This window comes from Rhamphochromis sp. 'chilingali' (genome assembly GCF_963969265.1).
Source record: "Rhamphochromis sp. 'chilingali' genome assembly, chromosome: 18".
NCBI classification, from domain to species: domain Eukaryota; kingdom Metazoa; phylum Chordata; class Actinopteri; order Cichliformes; family Cichlidae; genus Rhamphochromis; species Rhamphochromis sp. 'chilingali'.
In genome coordinates, this window is record NC_137945.1 from 11,458,510 (window position 1) to 11,479,030 (window position 20,521).

General features: G+C 38.2%; 2 protein-coding genes across 2 annotated transcripts; both read right to left on the minus strand.

The window, feature by feature from the left end:
• Positions 1-2,665: 2,665 nt before the first annotated feature.
• Positions 2,666-6,583, minus strand: LOC308386259 (TNFAIP3-interacting protein 3-like). Its single transcript, XM_080865675.1, has 10 exons — positions 6,496-6,583; positions 5,420-5,532; positions 5,273-5,336; positions 4,963-5,037; positions 4,810-4,875; positions 4,584-4,697; positions 4,373-4,501; positions 4,195-4,269; positions 3,652-3,777; positions 2,666-3,566 (listed from the first exon to the last, which is right to left on the minus strand). The coding sequence occupies exons 1-10, from the start codon at positions 6,496-6,498 to the stop codon at positions 3,426-3,428; spliced, it is 906 nt and encodes a 301-aa protein (XP_080721801.1). The 5' UTR covers positions 6,499-6,583; the 3' UTR covers positions 2,666-3,425.
• An 8,458-nt stretch (positions 6,584-15,041) lies between these two features.
• Positions 15,042-19,702, minus strand: LOC308386082 (ADP-ribosyl cyclase/cyclic ADP-ribose hydrolase 1-like). The gene is made up of 7 exons (XM_080865365.1): positions 19,592-19,702; positions 19,357-19,495; positions 18,591-18,667; positions 17,508-17,581; positions 16,099-16,185; positions 15,878-15,961; positions 15,042-15,776 (listed from the first exon to the last, which is right to left on the minus strand). The coding sequence occupies exons 2-7, from the start codon at positions 19,493-19,495 to the stop codon at positions 15,719-15,721; spliced, it is 519 nt and encodes a 172-aa protein (XP_080721491.1). The 5' UTR covers positions 19,592-19,702; the 3' UTR covers positions 15,042-15,718.
• Between the last annotated feature and the right edge of the window lie 819 nt (positions 19,703-20,521).

Here is a 20,521-nt window from a genome sequence, read left to right on the forward strand (position 1 = left end):
TCTGTGGTTTCTGGCGGTGCAGCAGAGAAGCATCATTTGTTGAGTGATGACCTTTAGCAAGTGGAAGTCTAGGGCTTGGGTGAACTTGCTGCCAAATCTTTTTTTTTTTTTTTCATGCCTCAGTGAGACATTACCTAAACAAAGCCCAGAAATTCAAGATGAACTTGCTACATATGAAAAATCTTTCCGCCAGCATAGGCTGTGCTTTTTTCTCACTGCCAGATGTAAATTATCATCATGTAAATAAAGAAATAGAAGGATCCTGCAGCTCTCTTAAAGTCTTTACTTGAAAGCTTTGCGGAGGATAGGATATCTAGTAGAAAACATTTAGGGAAAAATGTTTAGTATCCTTTCACAGAACTGCCCTCTGCTTATGTGTACAGATACAGTCAGAGACAGACTTCCAGTTAGTGGACATGTAAACATGTAACGTAATGGACAAATTACTAAAATAAGGTAATCGAGATTCTGCTGGCTCCGAGGTCGGCTTAGTCATATTTCCTCATTATTTAGGGAACTGAGAATTGTGAGGCAGAGTGAGGTTTTGTTTGTTGCGCTGGTTACCACTAGAGGTCAGTAGAGGTATGCTGATTCTCAGTGCTGAGCCGTCATTGATACTTGATACTTATGAACAATATTAAGTGACTTAAAAAAATAACTATTTTTAACACAAGTATTTTTTATTATAGTCTCTTGAATCAATCATTGGTTTGCTGGAGGCATCAGTGTGTCTTTGACTCGTAAGTAAATTAGATGGTCTGCTTTAAATTTGATTTAGGTTTCCAACTACAGAATCTTTTTCAGATGTCTTTCAAACAAGCAAGGTTGGTTTCTACAAAGCAGTCTGCCACACCAGCACTAACATATGCAATGAAACTATAAGTGGAATCAGTTTCCTCAGAGTAGGCTTCATATTCAGTTTTCCTCATGCAGATGACTTCCAATTTGACTGAATGACTGCAGCAACGACACAGGAAGCTCTGAGGCTCGTAAGAGTGAGTGCAAAGGCAAGTTGTTGGCGTCTTGTTGCTCTTGCATCTTTGTGCTGTGACACTGAAAACTTAGTTACTGTAGGTCTGTCACTGAAGCTGCCCAGTTTAAATTGAAATGAGAAATACACAAATTTTGCTTGTCAGGCCTCAGAAAAAAATCAGTTTTGATTCCTGAAATTTAACAACTGAGCTTTTCAACATATCGGTGCAATATAGGGAAAATCACGTTTCCTTTATCTGATTCAATAATGCAAATAGGTAATGTTACCTGTTAAGAGGTGAGCAGATTGTCAATGAATTAGTTGCTCGTCTTGCTCAACTTCCATCATGATTCACAAGTTGTTACCTGTAAAACTATGAATGTGACTTTGATCTTGAGCACAGTTTGGATGAATTAGGTGGTTAGTGTGTTTGTTTCACTGAAATCTCACTAATACTGTAGGAGGAGTGGCGGTTCTTGTAAATTGTAGACAGATGCAGGGAGGTCCCACCCTAGAACAAACTAATCGGTCCATCAGCCGGATGAGCTGAAAACATTAAGACATTAAGTGCTTCACAGATACACATGTGTACTATATTCTGCTATATATTCAACTTTATCCTTTACCAAACACAGCTACAGTCAAAGACTGTAGCTCAGGTGGTAGAGCAGGTCAGCTACTAACTGGAAGGTTGGTGGTTTGATCCCAGTCTGCTCCAGTCTGCATGCCAAATATCCTTGATCAAGATACTAACCCCATGTTGCTTTCTGATGCATCCATCAGAGTGAGAATGTGTATGAAGCACTTAATAGCTTATAAAAAAAGTGCCTGTGTGAATGGGTGAATGAATTAGTTGTATAAAGCGCTTTGAGTGGTCAGATAGAGTAGAAAAGCACTATATAAGAACCAGTCCATATAAAGATATAGACTTTATTATTTATTCCCGTTTAACTGCCCATTAAAGCAAATATCTAATCAGTCAATATCATGGCAGCAAGTCGGTGACATGATCAAGACGAGCTGGTGAAATTCAAACTGAGCATCAGAATGAAGAAAGACGGTTTAAGTGACTTTGAACGTGGCATGGTTGTTGGTGCCAGACAGACTGGTGTGAGTATTTCAGAAACTGCTCATCTATTCATATCTACTGTGATTTTCCCACACTGCTGTCTTTGGGGTTTACAGTCTGAAAAAGAGAAAATATCCAGTGAGCAGCAAATCTCGGGGTAAAAAAATATCTCTTTGATGTCAGAGGTCAAAGGTGAATGGCCAGACTGCTTTGGGCTGATAGGAAGGCAACGGTAACTCAAATAAGCAGAAGACCACACTGGGTGCTGTCAGCTAAGAACAGGAAACCGAGGCTGCCCACACAGGCTCACCAGAACTGCACATTAGAAGACTGGAAAAAACATTGCCTGATCTGATGAGTCTTGATTTCTGCTGAGACACTGGGTGGATAACACACCACGTCACATATCTCATATTCACCTCAAACTGGTGTCTTTAACGTGAAAATGAGTTCACTGCAGTGCGCTGTATCGTGCAACCGAAATCCTTAAAAAGTCCAGTGGAGTGTGTGTTAAAGTTGAGTGTGCATTACCTAAATTAGACAATCTGGTCTGTCTGATCTTGTGAAAAAGTGATTTCAGTGAATGAAGTGCGTACGAACATGTTAAAACACAAACAGCGTATAGTTGTTTATTTTCACGACAAATAAATAAGAAACAGACAAAAATGTGCAAAAAAAACTTTTCCAAACATATATAAATACTCTGCTCAACATAAATGTATATATTATATATTATATATTAACTTCTTTCTCTTACAGGCTTGATTCTCGCTGTTGTAAAAGCGCCTGCATACGACCGACATAACATAGTGTAATATAAGTCAGAAAAACACCAGCCTTTATAATCACAGCATAGCTCGAGTTTCTTTGCCTCCTTACAGAGCTGTGATAGTTTTGATCTTTTTTAGTCCCATCACTGGGGCAAGACTCTGTTTTTTAAGAGGTTTCTACAGCGTAGTGCAGCACAGGGTGTTTACAAGTGCTAAACACAGGAAATTTCCACATTTTTGTTGCATCATTGATCAGTATGGTGGATGTCAGTAGTGTTTGGGCAGTGCAATAAAACCTGTGTCACACTCGAAGTGTAATCAGCCTATCTTGACAGTTTCATTTTACCCTTCGCTGCCTTTCTCCTCTTGGTAAGCGTATGCATCGATATTTGTGTATTAGGTTCCTCCCTTGCCCCACATAAGTCTCTCAGTGGACCCAGACTGATGCCGTGGCCTTGTTACAAGCAGGACCAGCAGAGGAGTTAGCTGGAACAGAGCTCACTTCCTCACTCTGCTGGCGATGAACACTGATCTGGCTGCTCATACTCCGGGAAAAACTTCCAGAAAGTCCGCCTAAACAATATCCCAAAAAGTCAGAGGAGTTGGTTGAGCTTCACTGCTTGTTATCGAGAGTGCACCGCCTCTGCAGCTTCATGTGGTTCTGGCTAACCTGGTGGCCCTCCGAGTTCGGACATTTGGCTTGATTTGCACAGGAGCAGTTAAGCACGGGGTGCAGTTGCCGAGTCCATGTCATCTGGAAGAATATACACAAAGCATATTAAAGTCAAGCACTAATCCTATAGTTCACATGCTGAATTTTCTAAGGTTACGAATGGTACCTGAGATCTGAGGACATGCAGCTCGTTGTGAGCTTTGGTATACTTCTTCTCCAGTTCCAGATACTTGCCCTTAAGCTTCTCCCGGTCTCTGCGCTCCTTCCGAAAGTCTTCCTTAAAGACTTCAGCCTAAATATGGACGTGAGACAAATAAAAACAGATGTCCATTAGGGGTAACTCAACAGTTTGGGCAAGTCTTATACACCCCTTACTACATTTAACCTTGGATTTTATAAGATATGGTTTACACATTCATTTAAGTGAGTAAGTGAAAAGCAGCTGAGTGGATTCGAGCTGAAGACACAAATCCCTTTTGGAGTTGCGTCAGGAAGGGGATCCGGTGTAAAACGCTGCCAAAAATCAAACATGCAGGGTGCCTGCTTTGTGGCAAAGTGGCAGCTGAAAGCAGCTATTAGCCAGACTACTACAGAGTGAATTTTATAGGTTTTTTGATTGCCTTTGGACACGGACAAGTAATACCTTTTTCCTTTGTTTTCAGTCTTTATGCAAAGAAAAACATCACACACATGAAGACAAAGCACTCACTTGATGTTTCCAGATGTCTAGTGTTTCATTGTCCACTCCAAGGGACTGAGAAGCCTGAAGCGTCTCCTTTAAGGCCTGCACAGACACATTGAAACCACTGTTAGAGCGTTTTTACTGCGAGGGTTAGAATGAGACTTCCTTTTCATCAGTGAATATCAGAGAAAGCCTGATGCCTCACCTTGTTCAGTCGTCTGATCTCCTCGTGTTGATGCTGCCCTTTGCGGGTCAGGGCGCTGTTCTGCGCTCGCAGCTCTTTTACTTCTTTCTGTGCTTCGAGCTTCTCAGAGCTGGCATCACCCTCTTCCGTCTGTGAAAAAGCATCCCATGAGGGAACCGTTAGCGCTCAGATCAAACGACTTAATCTATCAAAGAGCGGTCGGCGCATTTACCTGTGCGCTCTCTTTTCCTTTGATCACCTTGAGCTTCAGTCGGTTTAACGTGACGTGCTTTCCTTCTTCCTCTTCAAAGCGATCACACTGCTGTAATGCTTTTAACTCCTCGACCTGGACATTGGGTGCAGAACGCAGACAACACTTAAATGATAAACAAGTGCGATAATAAACCGACATGAGCTGAAAAACAACATTAAATGATGTGAACTTGCTCCTTTCTTACCTTCTCTTTGTAGTAGTGCACCATGGTTCGGTACTCTTTTGCCCATTTCTCATTAATAGAAAGAAGCTGAGTAAAAACAGAAAGACTGTGAACCTTTAAACGTGCATACGCGGGTCGTAGGATGGATACACAGAAAGTCTGAGAAGTACTCACCTCGTTCTTTTGCTCTTCTAAGATAAGAATCTGTGTTTTCATGTTGACATCACTTTTGTGAGAGGACCCTTGCAGCTGAGGCACATAAAAGAGAGAAAAACAGGAACTACTCAAATGTGGCACGCAGTAAATCCATCAACAGCCAAATGCCTGCGACTCTGGGAAATTATGCAACACGACTCCCTCTACCAACTTCCTTTTACACATTTTTGGAAGTTTTGCTTCACACTGCTTCCAGTAACCCAATGAATATCATCATTCAGTTGTGGTCAGGCAATCAAAAGGTGGTGGTTCTCTGTTCTTTTGTTACCTGTGTGTTTTCCAGCTTCACAGACGGGTGTAGTTCTTCCCCAGTATTGCACCAAAACTCATACCTGAAAAACAAATTATTTGCATCACGTTTCTCCATAAAAACTGACTCCAATTTTCACATAAGTGCTGCTGTGATGTGTCTCACCTGTCTATATTTGGCAGAGATGGATACAGTCTGTGGGCTTGTCTGTGTTTGTCAGTGTCATTTGACTCTGATGGGTCCACAGGCAGCCTTGCCGTTGAGTTTTCAAGCAGAGACTGTCAAAAAAACAAGAAGTCAAGGACATAAGGACTTACTCAGTTGTATATAGCATTTGTATTCTATTTTTATCTTATTGTATATTTTATTCTATTTTATTCTACTGTATATAGTATTTTATTTTATTCTATTCTGTACAGCTGTGTACTGTATTTATTCTTATTGTATTCTAATTTTTACTTCATAACTTTTGCACTGTCCACTTCCTGCTGTGACAAAACAAATTTCCCACGTGTGGGACTAATAAAGGTTATCTTATCTTATCTTATAAGTTTTATATGAAATTAATAATACTAATAATAATAAAAAAAAACGGTTCTTCTATTGTAAGAATAAGTACGCCAGCAGAGATGTATTTACATTAGGATGGCCTAAAATGAGTTTTTCTTCTGACATAACACCCCAGTGTAGAAACAGATATTTCCACAGGTTCAGCAGTTTCATTTGACATCAATGCAAATTCCCAAAGATATCAGCATAAATGAATATTACAAGTATTTCTGCTTTTGTCTCAGAAAACGATTAATCAGTCATTACTAATAACAATTCAATTACTCAAAGAGTGTGTTGCAGCCTTGACGTAGTCATTGTGCTCCACGGAGATACTGTGCTGCAGTGAGCTCAGTTTGTTTGTAATGGCACAAAGTGACACTTGACTCATACCCACAAAGGATGTCGATTATCTATACCCCGCGCTGTCACGTGGTTACCCGACCTCAGCTTGCACGTTCCTCGGTAAATCATCAATATTTAAACTGCCTTTAAAAACCTCTGAGGAGCTAACATGTTTATCAGGACAAGATGTCCAAGTTGATATAAAAGCCTATTGAACTCCTCCTGCTCTGAGTCCAGGTCAGTGTTCTGTACAAAGCAAAACTTTTTTTTAATTTTTTTAAGTAGAACGTCAGAGTTGTTGGATAATAGCAACTGTAATAGCGAAGTGTAAAAAGCAGCAGACTCACCATACTGCGTTTCGGAGGCGTCTTCAGAGTGTGCAGACCCGACTAAAAAACATGTGAATTGAAGCGACGCGACCGGCTCGCCTCTCAGTTATACCGAGGATCCCCTGTGACGTGGGAAAACCCTGACTGTCCAATCAGCTGCCGGGATTCCCTCCCCGGTCCCGTGCAGTCAGAATGAGTTGAGCGACTGACCGACTTTGTCGAAGGAAAGGAAAGTACAAGCAGTTAATCAACGCCTCGAGCGGTAATAGACGATGTGTTTATGGTATGAATCGATGACTAAGACAAAAAAAAAAAAAAAAAATCTGCTGTTGCACTGCAAAAGATGGCAAATCTTTATTTACGTTTTTTTAACCGAGAGAATATTTTTCTAGCATTTAAACTTAACACCAAGCTAACATTTACTGTATTTACAGAGATAGTTTTGCTTTATATAAAAAAGCATGTATAATGTACAAAAACTCAGTTAATTAATTCATGAATTAATTATTCTACCCATTGGGACAACACATTACTAGGTGTAAAACAAAACAAAATAAAATAAAATAAAATAAAATAAAATAAAATAAAATAACACTATTGATAGCTATAGATTTATAGCTTTTATAGCTTTATTTGTGTGTCCATTAACAAAAACATTTAAAAAATACTTTGTTTACTATATATGTTATACCTCAAGGTTAAAGTTCATATCCTAATTCATGTGAATGAAATTTTGAAACCATATGAAAAATTATAATGATACCAAATAATATTGTAAGAGATTCTGACTCTTGATTTTTTACAGTGGGCAGCCTCCAGTTTCAGCTGTGTGAACTCATCTGTATGCTGAGTATTTTTTTTTCTTTCTTCTTTACTTCCTGGGTGGTTAAACTGCAGCCTCTTAAAAGCCCGACCAGCTTTCAGAACCACTAATATCGAAATGAAACTGTCCAAAAAAATGCAAAACTTATGGCCTGCGGGTTATGGGAAAATCACACATCTCGCAGGCTTATCATTTACACAATCTCTTGACAGTCTGTTCTGAAAGGTGTTGACTCAGAGCGGGCTTATTTCAGGGAAGAAAGAGAGGGGAAAATACGCCACTGCTCCTCCTCCAGTAACCGGCACTCAGCGCGGGGGACTCAACCCAGAGCTAATTATTTATTATTTCTTATGGAAACCTGTGTGATTTATTCCCACATATAGGACACGCCATCCTTTTCTTCTTTAGGAGACTGGTTTCATGATCAGCATATTTTAATTAGAGATGATGTTACCAAACAGACACAGACATGTGGTTCCTCAGTGCCCTTTTTCACATCAAGATATTTGCTTTTCTTTTGTTGAAGTGGGAGCTTCCACTCCTATTAAATATAGCCAATGGTGGGGACGTTCCAGCATGGCATTATGTGATATCCCGCACTCCACCGAAACAACCATTAATTTTTGTAGCCTAGGACATTTTTTGATATTTCCACCTGAAAAAAATAAGAAATAAAAAAAAAAGAAATCCCCAGATTTTGCCAGTAAGACCAAAAATAGCCAACTCTCGACTCTATGGGTGAAAGAAACTCAAGAGAGATTATACAAGTCTGTTCCCATATATAAATGAATATTGCTACCGTCACATCATCATCATCATCATCATCATCATTGCTTTGCAGACCTGATTTGAAGCCCAAACCTGAGACCTCTACTTTCCGTGATATCCAAGGAAAGTGTGGATTTGAGAAGTCGACCAATGGTGCATTCTCAAGTGGTAGTGATTTGCCTATGATAGGGTGTGCTTGCCCTAAAGTGCTTACACTTGAAAACAGTGAGTGAGATCAGAAAGTCACTGAGAAAGTTTTCACTGAAGTCACAGAGCAAGAAATACAAAGCTGCTTTCCTATAGATTTCAATATACGTATATATATATATGTATACATGTGTGTGTGTGTGTGTGTGTGTGTGTGTGTGTGTGTGTGTGTGTGTTTGTGTTTGAGCCACAGGAATCACCTCCTGCTGGTAATGGGAAAGACTGCAGATCTAAAGCGCTTCTGCTGTCATCTTTTATCTACAGTCTATGTACACTGCACTCGCATGCCTCAGTTGTACTGTGCTGCAGACAGCTGGAAACCCAAGCAGACCCTAGAAGACTCACGTAGACGTTTTATGTGGTAACAATTTGTTAATTACATGGAGCCCCTCATTTAAATTGGGCCTGTTTTCTCTCCTTTTTTTATTCTAAGTTGAACCATAATTTACAAAATTAACTCGTGTTGAGGAAAATGTCCAACTAGTGACCAAGCAAATAAGGGTTTTTTTTTTAGCATAGACTCTTTTTGGAACTGTAAGACCCTCCCTCTACAGGCCAATAGGAACAGTGCAGCTTCAAGGCACTTCCACATTGGCTTTACTTCTCAGATTTTGAGGCCTTATCCATCATTTACATATTTTCTACATACATCAGACAAGAAACTAATTATTCAGAGAAAACCACATAAATACCAATACCAATACATTATCCTATTAAGCTTTTATCTTGCCTGTTCTATAGCAGGCACAATAAATGGAGCCTTACTTATATAACACCTTTCTACTTAACTTGAATGTCTTTGAGGTACTACTTTAGGTACTCTCTACCTCACCCAATCACGCACGCATTTATGCCTAAGTGCTTTATAACATTCACACACACTTACATGGATTCAACAGGGGCAAATCAGGGTTCACTATCTTGCCCAAGCAGACTTCAATACATGAACTTGAAGAGCTGGAGATCAAACACTGACCTTCTGACTGCTACACCTCTCTCTAAACCACCTGAGCCATACACATTTATTATCATGGTGTGTTTGGGTCATTTATAAAGAAAATGCTATCTTGACTTTTGTACTATTTGGACACAAGCTACATGTTAAAAGTGTTGGAAATGTTTTGCAACCTAAAGTTATATCACCATTTGGAGATGAGATTTAAAAAACACTAACAAAAATGTTCATTTTTACTTCTGTGTAATTAAAACTGTTATTTGGAAAATAATATAGAGAGTATATGTAGGTAGGCTTAGTAAACACTGATGTTACTAGACAACAATTAATTGTTCCAAAAAAGAGAAATTCCTGTCTTAAAATGCTTATTATTATACTTAAGTTGGCCCCTTACTTATACCAATTATTCATGCCACATAGCCATTTAATTGCTGTAATTTGGTTGAGACTTTTGTCCAATGCAATGCACAAGAAAAAAAAAACAGAGCACGTGCACAGACAGAAAGACAGCATATTAGTTGGATTTAAATGCTTGTGCTTGAGGCAACAGCTCATCCACCCTGGAGGTTGCAGTATTAGGCCCAGGCTGTAACTGTTAAACACTCATCAGTATCTGTTCTCTGTTCTAACATAATTAAATGTGGCATCGATAGTGATGCTTTCATTAGTGTATAATCACCTGCAATTACAAATTAAATTAAAACGAAGGCTTATGTCTTGACAAGGTGCAAATCCTTGTTCACAGTGTGTGTATTTGCTCCAGTGTTTATACAGTAACCAAAGGCCCAGAATAACCAACTGTAGCCTCTTTAGACTGGTTTGCAAAAGCCAGTTAGATCCCACAGACTCAATTGTTAAAATGTCCAGCATTAGAGCAGACATAAACTTCTCGTTCTGGTCCAAAAGTTGAGCTTTTTAATACTTCTAATACCTAAACTTGTGCATTGTTAGACACGTAGCTTGACTTTGACATTGCTAATTTGAATCACTAAACATTTTAACCAGGTTTTCTTTTTCTTTTTTGTTGTTGTTGGTTCAGTTTGGAACCTCTGCATCAAATCAGGAAGTTATCATGTATCGTGACTTAACAACCTGTCATGCACAGATGTTTTATATTGCTGAGACCATACTGAAAAAGCAGTCTAATGCTAAATTCAGTGCTAAAAAGTATAATGTTTAAAGTAAGCATGGTAAAGTGTCATAGTTGCTGCCTGCAGGAGTTGAAAGATTTTTCTAAAAACATTCCCAGTTCATCAGGGAAATTCACTTCATTCAGGGAATGTGATTGGCCTCTGGTTACTCATGTACTTTGCTTAAATGCTTTAAAAAAATGTCAAGCATTAACATCACTTTGTTTGGTTGCTCAGTCGGTGATACTGTACATTTTCTACTCTAGTAAAACCTTTAACCCCTCCCCCAAAAAACTCAGTCCATATTTGTCCACATTCCTGGACCCAAGAAGGATTTGGAAAGGTTTATACCCACTAAGAAGTACTAAGTACTTTCTTAAAATGTCTATGGAGGGCGCAGCATCAGTAAGCTGGGAAGTAGCAGTCAGCGGAGCAGGTAATGTACTGACTGTCAGGGGGCTGGCAGGGTCTGCTGGGTTTTTAGAAAACTTCAATCCAGCTTACTTAAATAAAAAGCCCGTTTTAGATAAATATGTGGAAATGTCAAAAAATGACCTTGAAGGTTTCGCTGTCACCACAATAACACTTTGCCACTGTCCTAAAAGTGCCACACAAAGATTATTATTAGTGTGATTGTGCGAATGGCAACAACAGTGACTCAAATCGTGACAATGTTTACCGACATTACAGTACTTGTCACAGTACCCCATGTTGTGGTTTTACACAAGGGGCCTTCTTCATATTACACCTGTGCAGTGAGAACCCCGAACGCCTCTTCCCAGCACCAATACAGCCCATTTACGGTACGTGTGACACAGCAGCTATACGCTAGAAAGGAAAGAGGAGGTTTTACTCTGCTCGAGGAGCCTCCCTCTTCCTGCCACAAGAGTATCACTCACACAAATATGTCTAACTCTGCTCTTTAAGATCCTGTCACAGATCTTTGGTTCACACGCGAAACAGATAAGGCTCTTTGTGGCGTACACCTACGAATTAAAAACCCAAAACGGGTTTGATCTTGTTCTGGAACACTTTCTCTTGTGATCAGTGGTTTAGCAGGTTTGCATAATTGCACACGTGTTAGTGTAACCTTTGCTATCGGTTTCAAGTGAAAGAAGAAAGAAAACAAACACAGCGTTTAGATGAAAAAGTGGAAAGTTAGCTAAGCAAATATTGCTTGTTGTCAGAGACTTCTTTCCATAAAATCCCGATGACTTCACAGAAAGTTACTGACGCTGAATTTGAACTTACTAAGCCTGTTCGCTTTTTAGGTTTTGTTTCAGGTTTCCAAAATCAGAGCTGAGGCTTTCATATGTGCTGCTTGAGGCGTGGAAACAGACTTTTTTCTGATAAATAATTAACCAAACATAACTGCATGACCTGTTCATCAAAGGTGTAGCTTGTTTTCAAGTATATATTTCAGCTGACCTAAATTTTCACCTAATCCCTCTAAAAAAAAAAAAAAACGAAACAAAAAAAGACTGAATAACAAATATTTTTTTAGATATTATTAGTGAAACACATTTATAAGCAGATAATTATAGTTTTAGAAATAAAACGCCCTTCAGTCACAGTCACAGAGTTTTTATACACTATAGAAATCAAGATTTAGAGTAAAAAACAAGGAAAAAGGAAATTCACAATCTTTCAGGGCTTAATAAAACATGTCTTAAAATTAGGTAAATACAACTTCAGACTAACAAAAGCATGAAATATTACACAGTGTCATTAGCTCGAAGAAAACCAAAGCCAAAATGCAGAAAGTTTCTGAAAAACTAATTACACCTTTACTGCTTCCACATAAGCAAAAGTTCAGGTTTCCAATCAATCAGTTTCCAGTTTCTCCAGCAGTGATGGCGCTTAGTCTAAGGTCAAGTTGTGCACTACTCAGAGAAACTGAACAAAATAAGCCCAAGAGCTACATCTCAGACTCTACAGGCCTCAGTTAACTTTAACTGATGTTAAATGTTAAAGTTCATGACAGCATAACTAGAAAAACACTGAACAAGTACGGCTTGTCTGACAGGGTTACCGGTAGAAAGCCTCTTCTTTCTAAAAACAATAGAACAATGTCCTTTATATCAAAGTATATAGTATATCAAAGTAATCCTGCATCAAATATGAAGCTATCTGTCCAATAAGCTAAAGCTTGGCCCAGATTGTGCCATGAAATAGGGCAATGATCACAGCACAGCAGTAAATCTACAACTGAATGGCTGAAAGAAAAAGATGAGAATTCATCTACTGCAATCTACTGAAAGTACTGAAATATCCCAGTAAAGAACAGTGGGCCTAAATTCCATCGCAATAATGTGAAAGACTGATAAAGTTACACAAAAAAAAATGTACCTCATGCTACTTCAAGTTGTTGCTAAAGGAGGTTTTACAAGTGACTGATTCATGGGCTGTGCTTGCACACTGTTTCTTGGCTATGTTTTTGTTAAATAAATAATGACACTGTGTAAAAGGTCATGTTTGTAGTTCCCCCAGGTTGTATTTACCTAATTGTAAGTCTGGCTAAGAACCAGATGGTTTTGTTTTATCTCTTAATACATAAAACATTGGAACTGACGGAGAGTGTGCTTTCTTTTTACTATGACTGTATGTATACTTTTACTGAAAATGATTTTTAACTATTGCAGACCACTGACGGTGACATAGGAAGATCCTCAATAAGGTGTAGTTTCAGTTCATGTTTTCTGAGTTCCCGTCAGTCTTTTCTATAGTTTGCGTTTTGTCCTGTCTACCTGTGCTTTTCTTTTTCTTTTCTCTTTCCCTTTGCCCGAAAGTTCATGGCAGACGGCTGATCCTCCCTGTCCCTGGTTCTGCTGGAGGTTTCTTCCCATTAAAAGGGAGTTTTCTTTCTTTATAGCTCAGGGTTTGCTCATAGGGGATCATCTTCTTGTGATTTCTCTGTAATACTGTAGGGTCTTTACCTTACAGTCTAAAGCACCTTGAGGTGACTGTTGATGTGATTTGGCGCAATATAAATAACACTGAACTGAACAGAACTGTAGCTTAGTGGTAGACCGTAATGAAATGAATAGCTTAACTTTTTACTATGAAATTAACTACTGAAACTACAGAATTTGCTAATTATTTCCTCTATCATTGCATTTCTCCTGTAAGTGAACCTCTTTTAAACCGCCCTGTTCTCTTTTTTCTTTCCCTCTAACCCTTTTGCAGGCATGCTCAGTCACTAGAAAAACAAACAAAGTACTGGTTTTACTGTCATGGTTTACTGGAACACAAAGAATTTGAGGAACATTAATTGCACATGTGCTTTTCTTACTGTGACATGTTGAAATGTGTGCTACAAGAAAGGACTGTGCATTCCTCAATCAGCCACCCACACAGAAACAGTGCTATGGTGGATGAATGTAGTGAATCTGCATGTAAAGAAGAATCACAAAGGTAAAGGCCAACTGGCAAAACCCTTTGAAAGTAGCTCCAAAACACACACGCATTAAGACAGTTTTGTCCACTTCGCAACAATAAACTGGGCTTTATTTAACCTATTTAGCTCATCAATTGATCTGGATACAAGAAGAAAAAAAACGTTGTATTATATGTGCATTATTTGACATGACAAGACTGGTTTCATTCATCTACTGAAAGTGGGAACCATACATATCAGCGGGGCATTGTCACTGCTTATGGTCCAGTATACATATAAGATGCTGTGTCCAAATTAACCCCTTAATGCCTAGTGTATCATATTTGATACATACAGTTTTTTGAAAGTTTTTGGGACTTCAACATAATCAGTGTGAATTTCCTCCCCTGAAAAACCTAAATAAATTGCACAATATATTTCTAAGCAATCAAAAAACCCCCAAAACAAAACAGATAAGCAAATATGATACAAATTAAATGTCATATATGGAAATTGAAATGTGATTCAATTTTTAAACAATTAAATAAAATTAAACAAAAGAAGGTTAAATAAACAATATTTTCAGAAAAATGTTATTTTCTGGCAATTATTTCATGATTCAGGTTTTAAAGGGTTAAATGCTGCAAACACTTCTGGTCCATGTTGACACTGACTGCATCATTATTTAGTCATCGTTGGTCAAACCAGTGTGCTCATCTGCTCTACTGACACTGTTATTATCAAGCCATCTGTGGATTTAGTTTAGATCGTTACAACTTTTAATAAAAGGTTAACTGCTTTCACTTTCACCCATTAGCACTAATTATAATAGAATGACCTTTAGATAAATCCACCTGACATTTAAGCCAAGGAGCTGCCTTTACTAGGTGAGTCAACTGCTAAAATAGGGTAAGCGGCTAATCTTATCTGGATGGGTGTGTTATGGAAGCCAGTGTTAGATGAACAGGCCTTGACATGGCTTAGCTCATTGATGTGAACGTTTTTCAAGCATCTGTCACAAGAATAAATGAACTTCCAGAGAAATGCAGAATAAAAGCTTTTGGTTGTTTAAATACAGTAATGAGTAAATAAAAAGTCTTGAGTCACCCCACATTTCTTTATATTTTATATTTTGTTGGAAAAATGGGAAATTGCTGCTGTTATTAAAATATGTGCAAACATGCATGAAAATAGAGTGTATAAGGCAAGAGTTTGTACAATTCTAATGACCATGAAAGTCTATATTTTCTTGCCATTCCTTGAAGTAGTCTTGAGGAATAGTTCTCTAGGCTTCTTGGAGGATTTTTAAAGCTTTTCTTTGGATGTTGGCTGCCTTCTGTTCTGTCGAGATGATCCCACTCTGCTTTAATATTGTTGAGATTCTGGCTCTGGGGAGATCAATCCATACTTGTTGAAATGAAGCCCCAAACCATGACAGAGACTCCATGGTGTTTTATAGATGGCTTTAGACACTCACTGTTGTACATCCTCGACACATGCTGACAATGTGAACAAAAAAACGTCAAATTTGCATTCGTCACCCCATAAGAACTGTTGCGACAGATTTTCAGTCCAGACTTTAAACAACAAAGACATGATGTGTTTGCACTTTACTGGATTCAAATGTGATTACATAACAATCATTATTACACTGAAATACAAATAAAGTTTACAACCTTGTGTCTTAACATTTTATTTTGAAAATAAAGCATATTCTGTGACCAGGAGATAGCAGCCTTCATACTCAGTGTGTTTAATTTAAAAAAAAAAGAAAGAAAAGAAAAAAAAGTTTCACATCAGATCCCACAAAATGAAAAACAATATTTTCATAATGTGATGTATTACAGATGTTCATTCGAAAAACATATTTCACATATATGTGAAAAGAAAATACTCAGTTTATTTAAAAATTGAAAAGGAAACAAGTGAAAGGTTTCTATGGCTGAATGCTACTATGTTGTGTCTGATATAATCAGACTTGTTCACCAGCAGGTTTTACATGCTATCTGTGGTTTGGAGCCGCATTCTTGAATCCGAGATCTGTTTGAACACAATCCAGGATAATAACGAGAGGTCAGTCGTGCTTTGTGAGGACACAGACAAACAGGTCGTCAGTTCCTTTGTAATGCACATGTACTTACTCAGGCACGTCTTTGCAGCTGTATGTTATCCCTGTATGTAGCGCTTTCTTTAATTTCTGCAGGGATGCGTTTTTGCAGTTTGATCTGAACAAATGGAACAGAAGCAGTGAATGTAGGCTCAGTTTTAAAATATTCATGCCCCGATTGGCCATTCTGATGTAAATTAAACAAATAAAGGACAACATTGTGGTGAAAGATTTGCATATAAGAGGAAATCTTACTTGGCATTCTTCTGTATGACCATAACAACATTCAGGCTCCTGACCTTAGGGGCTTTAAACCTCGTCACCTCAACTTTTGCAAAAGTACTGAAGAGTAAAAAAAAACAACAACCCAAAATTCAAACCACAACTGTAAGACCACTTAAAATTAACTTGACGAGTGAGATGGATTTTAAAAATGCTGCTCTTAAGATGAGGAACTGAGTCTGTGACTGCTACCTGCAAGCTGCCATCTTCAAAGCAGCTGTGATGAATCAAGACATTGATAAAACAGTTAGACAGAATCAGTCTGCTATCACTTTGTGACTAAATGAGGCCAATTTGGCAATCTGTTTGTGATTCAATGATGAAAACCACAAATCTGTTACCATCTGTTGCAATTTTGTTGCTGTCGGCGCACATAGCATTTTACGTTAGACAACAATTCAGACCCAGTGTTTTGTGTTTTTTTTTTATAAATTTATATTATTTGATTTAGTGTTATTCATGGTTTTGGTTCTTATTCTTAATCTCTCTGTGTTATATTTTTTGTTTCCAGTCTTTAGCTTTTTGTTACGGTGCCTTCCCCATGTTCCACGTGTTCTCTATGTTCCCTGTCTCCCCGGTCAGTCATGTCTCCATGTCTCAATGTCAACTGTGGGTCTTTGTGAATGTCTTACACTTCCTGTTTTAATTTGACTGTCTGATGTCCCATGCTCAGTGTTTCAGTGTTGCTCCCTCCTTGTTTCGTTTTATCAGATTAGTCCCAGCTGTGTTTCCCTCCTGTTTCCCATTCCCTCATTACTCCCTTGTGTATTTAAGCCCTGTGTTTCTCTCTGCCCAGTTTTGCGTCGTTTCCTCATGTTGCTGTGTGTCTCTCCCACAGGCCTCGTTTCCCTGAGTGGTTTTAGTTTGCTTCCTGTTTAGGTTATGTTTTGTGTTTTCTACGCTCGGATGTTCACAGCAAATAAAGCTGCCTCTTTGAGTTTATCCCCGTGGGTGCTGAGTTCTGCTTTTGGGTCCACATCTTGCCTGCTACAGCACTAACCTTGACAGAACTACTTCAGTTGCAGATTGTTAAAAAACTTTCCAACCTGATTTGGTTTGTAGAACAAGAACATTTTTTTACAACAACCTTTGACCTTGTGCAAGAAGGACAATAATAACTGTTTTTTAAATAGAACTTTTACTCTGCAGTGGCAAGGCAGACATAAAAGTCACTTTTTGCACTTAGTCATTTAAAAAAATATGAAAAAAGTGATGAATAAAGAACTAAATACAAAGGCAAAGCAAAGCCTTAAGATTCCTTGAAACTAGGTGCATATGCCAGTGTTACATTAGTGGCTCTCATTAACATTATAATGGAAGACATTTCTTTATTTTTCTCACTAAAAGTCATAAAACTGTGGGAGAAGCAGAAGCAGCTCTACCTTGTAGGATCGAATGGTGTGATGGTGGACCCGCTTAGCATTGCCGTGACATCACCACAGGCAACATCTGCATACTGTACAGACACACAAAGGGGATTTTGAAGAAACACTCACTCATCTTGTAAGAAAAAACTAAAAAATAACACGAGATTTGGTCCTGAAATTAATGTTAGTTATTTGTCTCTTCCTGTAAAGTGAGGTTTATCAATCAGAAGTCACTATTGATGTGTTAATGGAGCATGGGACATATGAAGTCCCTTATTTTGAGAAATAACTGTACTTCATACTCCACAGATTGATATTATGCAAACATCTTTGTATTCAAAACAGGAAGTATGGGGCTGCAACATATAACTGAGGTTTTACCATTTTTAACTGTCCAAATGTTGTAATAATTTTGAACAAAACAAGTTGTACTACTTTCCAAAGATTTGCTAAGAGTGTCATGAAATGGTAGATTTAGGTGACTTATGTAACAAATTCCAGGATGAGCGCTCGCTAGTTCTGGGAGAGGTCACTGTTAAGTAATAGCGGTGTAATCCAGGAAAAAAAAAGCATTTCATTTATAAAAACATTTAATTCTCTCACTTAATTTTATATTTTCCTTACTTTATGGTATTTTTGTGCTTTCTGAATTAATGCCAAAATGAAAAGCTACTTTATTTAAAGCTATGTGGCACTTGCTTTTGCAGCATGCGTCCCATAAGTAAAGGATCTTTACAAATTAATTAAACTCAAATTTATTGCAGTGCAGCATCTCTAGCTGAATGTATTTTTGAATGTATTTTTGGAGGGGTCATTCCCTTTAACAACTGAAATGCTTAACCTTTAATCTCATGGGCTCTTTTGAATGTGTGGGCTGCCACTCACTCAGGAGAGCGCTCCATGGAGACCGACACAAAACCTCATTGACAGACAACGAGACGTGAACATTTCTTTTCTCCAACACCATCACTTATACTCAGGAGGGATTTGCTGCACTCTGCAGTCCACTTGTGTGTTATTTTAAGCAATGCAGGACCTCAGGACTATACTGTTTAACAGAGAGAAAGAAAATGTAGTAAATTCATGTTGAAAACTTACAGCAGCAGAGGCACGAATCCAAAATGAGTCAACAGGGTTGTTTTCACAATTTCTTGGGCAAGCAGTAGTGAAGGTACCTATGACAACAATATGCATATTTGCTTGGGTTAGCTCCTCAAAACAACGTGCAATAATGAACTTCAGTGTCCCTCTAATAATCCAATATTAATTTTAATTTGCCAATTGGTGTAGTTCCAGATTTCCCTTGTAGGTCTGGTGCTAGTAACAATACATAAAAATAAAATAAAAAACAGAGGCTGTCAGGATGCTAAATTCACTCCCTGCTATCACCCACCCCCCAAACATACAAACTCTGACTCACCACCATTGCCCTTTCACTGACTACCCCACAGACACTCGCACATGAACCTGCCCACAATCATTCAATCACTATGATTGTGTTGGACACTGCTGTTTAAACACTTGTATAGTATTGTATTGTGTTGTACATAAGACACACTGTGTGTGTGTGTGTATATATGTATATATATGTGTATGTATGTATGTATATATATGTATATAGATAGATAGATGTTTGACTTTGACTACAAGTGGCAAGTTTAAGAAATTCTCCTCAAAAACCATGACTTGACTCCTGGTATGTAAATGTAACAACAAATCATGTCTTGCAAGATGAATTACATATATTTTTAGATTCTAGCATGATTTATATAAACAACTGTCAGTGCTCTTTTGCCGGTGTCTAGATTTTTATAGCGCTTAAATAATAAACTGTGATTCTTATCTACTGCTTTGAGAGTGTTACCGTTGCTGCCTTTTTTTCCACACCAGGTCAGACCATTCAGGGCATATCCCAACACAGTGTCCTCCAAAGTGACAAAACAATCTTTTCTCTTCTCAGTGAAACCATGGACCACAACCTTGGTTTTGCTCCAGAACATCATCTAACCCACAAACACAGATATTTATGTATTGTTAAACAGATCATGAATGATTGTGAGAGATGAGATGATTGAGATGGTGTAATCATTGATTATTACTTTGTTGCACTGAGGTTTGAAGGGGGCTGCAGCAATCAGAGGATCATAAGCTTGCACTGGAACGTTACATGGATCCTTGTTCACATAGGCCTGCTCAAAGGCACCCCATAGCCTTTGACAGTCATATCTAAAAAAAATAAATAACGTTTTTTAATGTTTAGGTGTATTTTCTTTTAAAGAAATGCTAAATATGCAAAATATTGTATCGCGTTTACATAACTCTTATATATTTGTTGTTTATGGCAGTTTATGGCAGGGAAATTGCCATGGGGTTAGACTCTGGACACTGACTGTGCACTTCTTAATGTCATGTTTTTAGTGAAGCACTTTGTAACTGTTTTTCTTTTAAAGCAAAATTCAAATATTCCAGAAGGAAACAGGCAAAAACACCTGACAGATATGTTCATAGTTCACATCTCCGTCTAGGTACTATAGGTGGAGTGGTATACATCATTTTTGATACTAATGACATGAAAACCAGCTGAGCAGACATCAGCAGATCAATCACTGACTATAATACCAATCCTGCTGTTAAGCAAAGCAGCCTTGCCACTTCATGAGTTCAAATGCAGTTAGTGCTGTATTTGCCAAAAATGCTTAAACATGCAAAGATGCAAGTGCACATGTACACATTCATTAATTACTCATTCATCATTTAGATTTGAAGCTGAAGCCCCATTTCTCTTTACAAAAATAATGAAAAGTGTAAATAAAAAAATGCTGAAATACCATCACTTACTGATTGAACTTCTTACACCTAGACAAAAACGTAGATTTAGGGTCACTTTCGTTTGTTTGTAGAACTGGTCCCAACACCGCACCAATGATTACAATAGAAAGGACAATGATACCACTTAATATGCGTTTCCATGGACGAGGAGTCTCCGCTTGCTCTTGCTCTAGCTCTAGCTCTAGCTCTTGCTTTTGCTC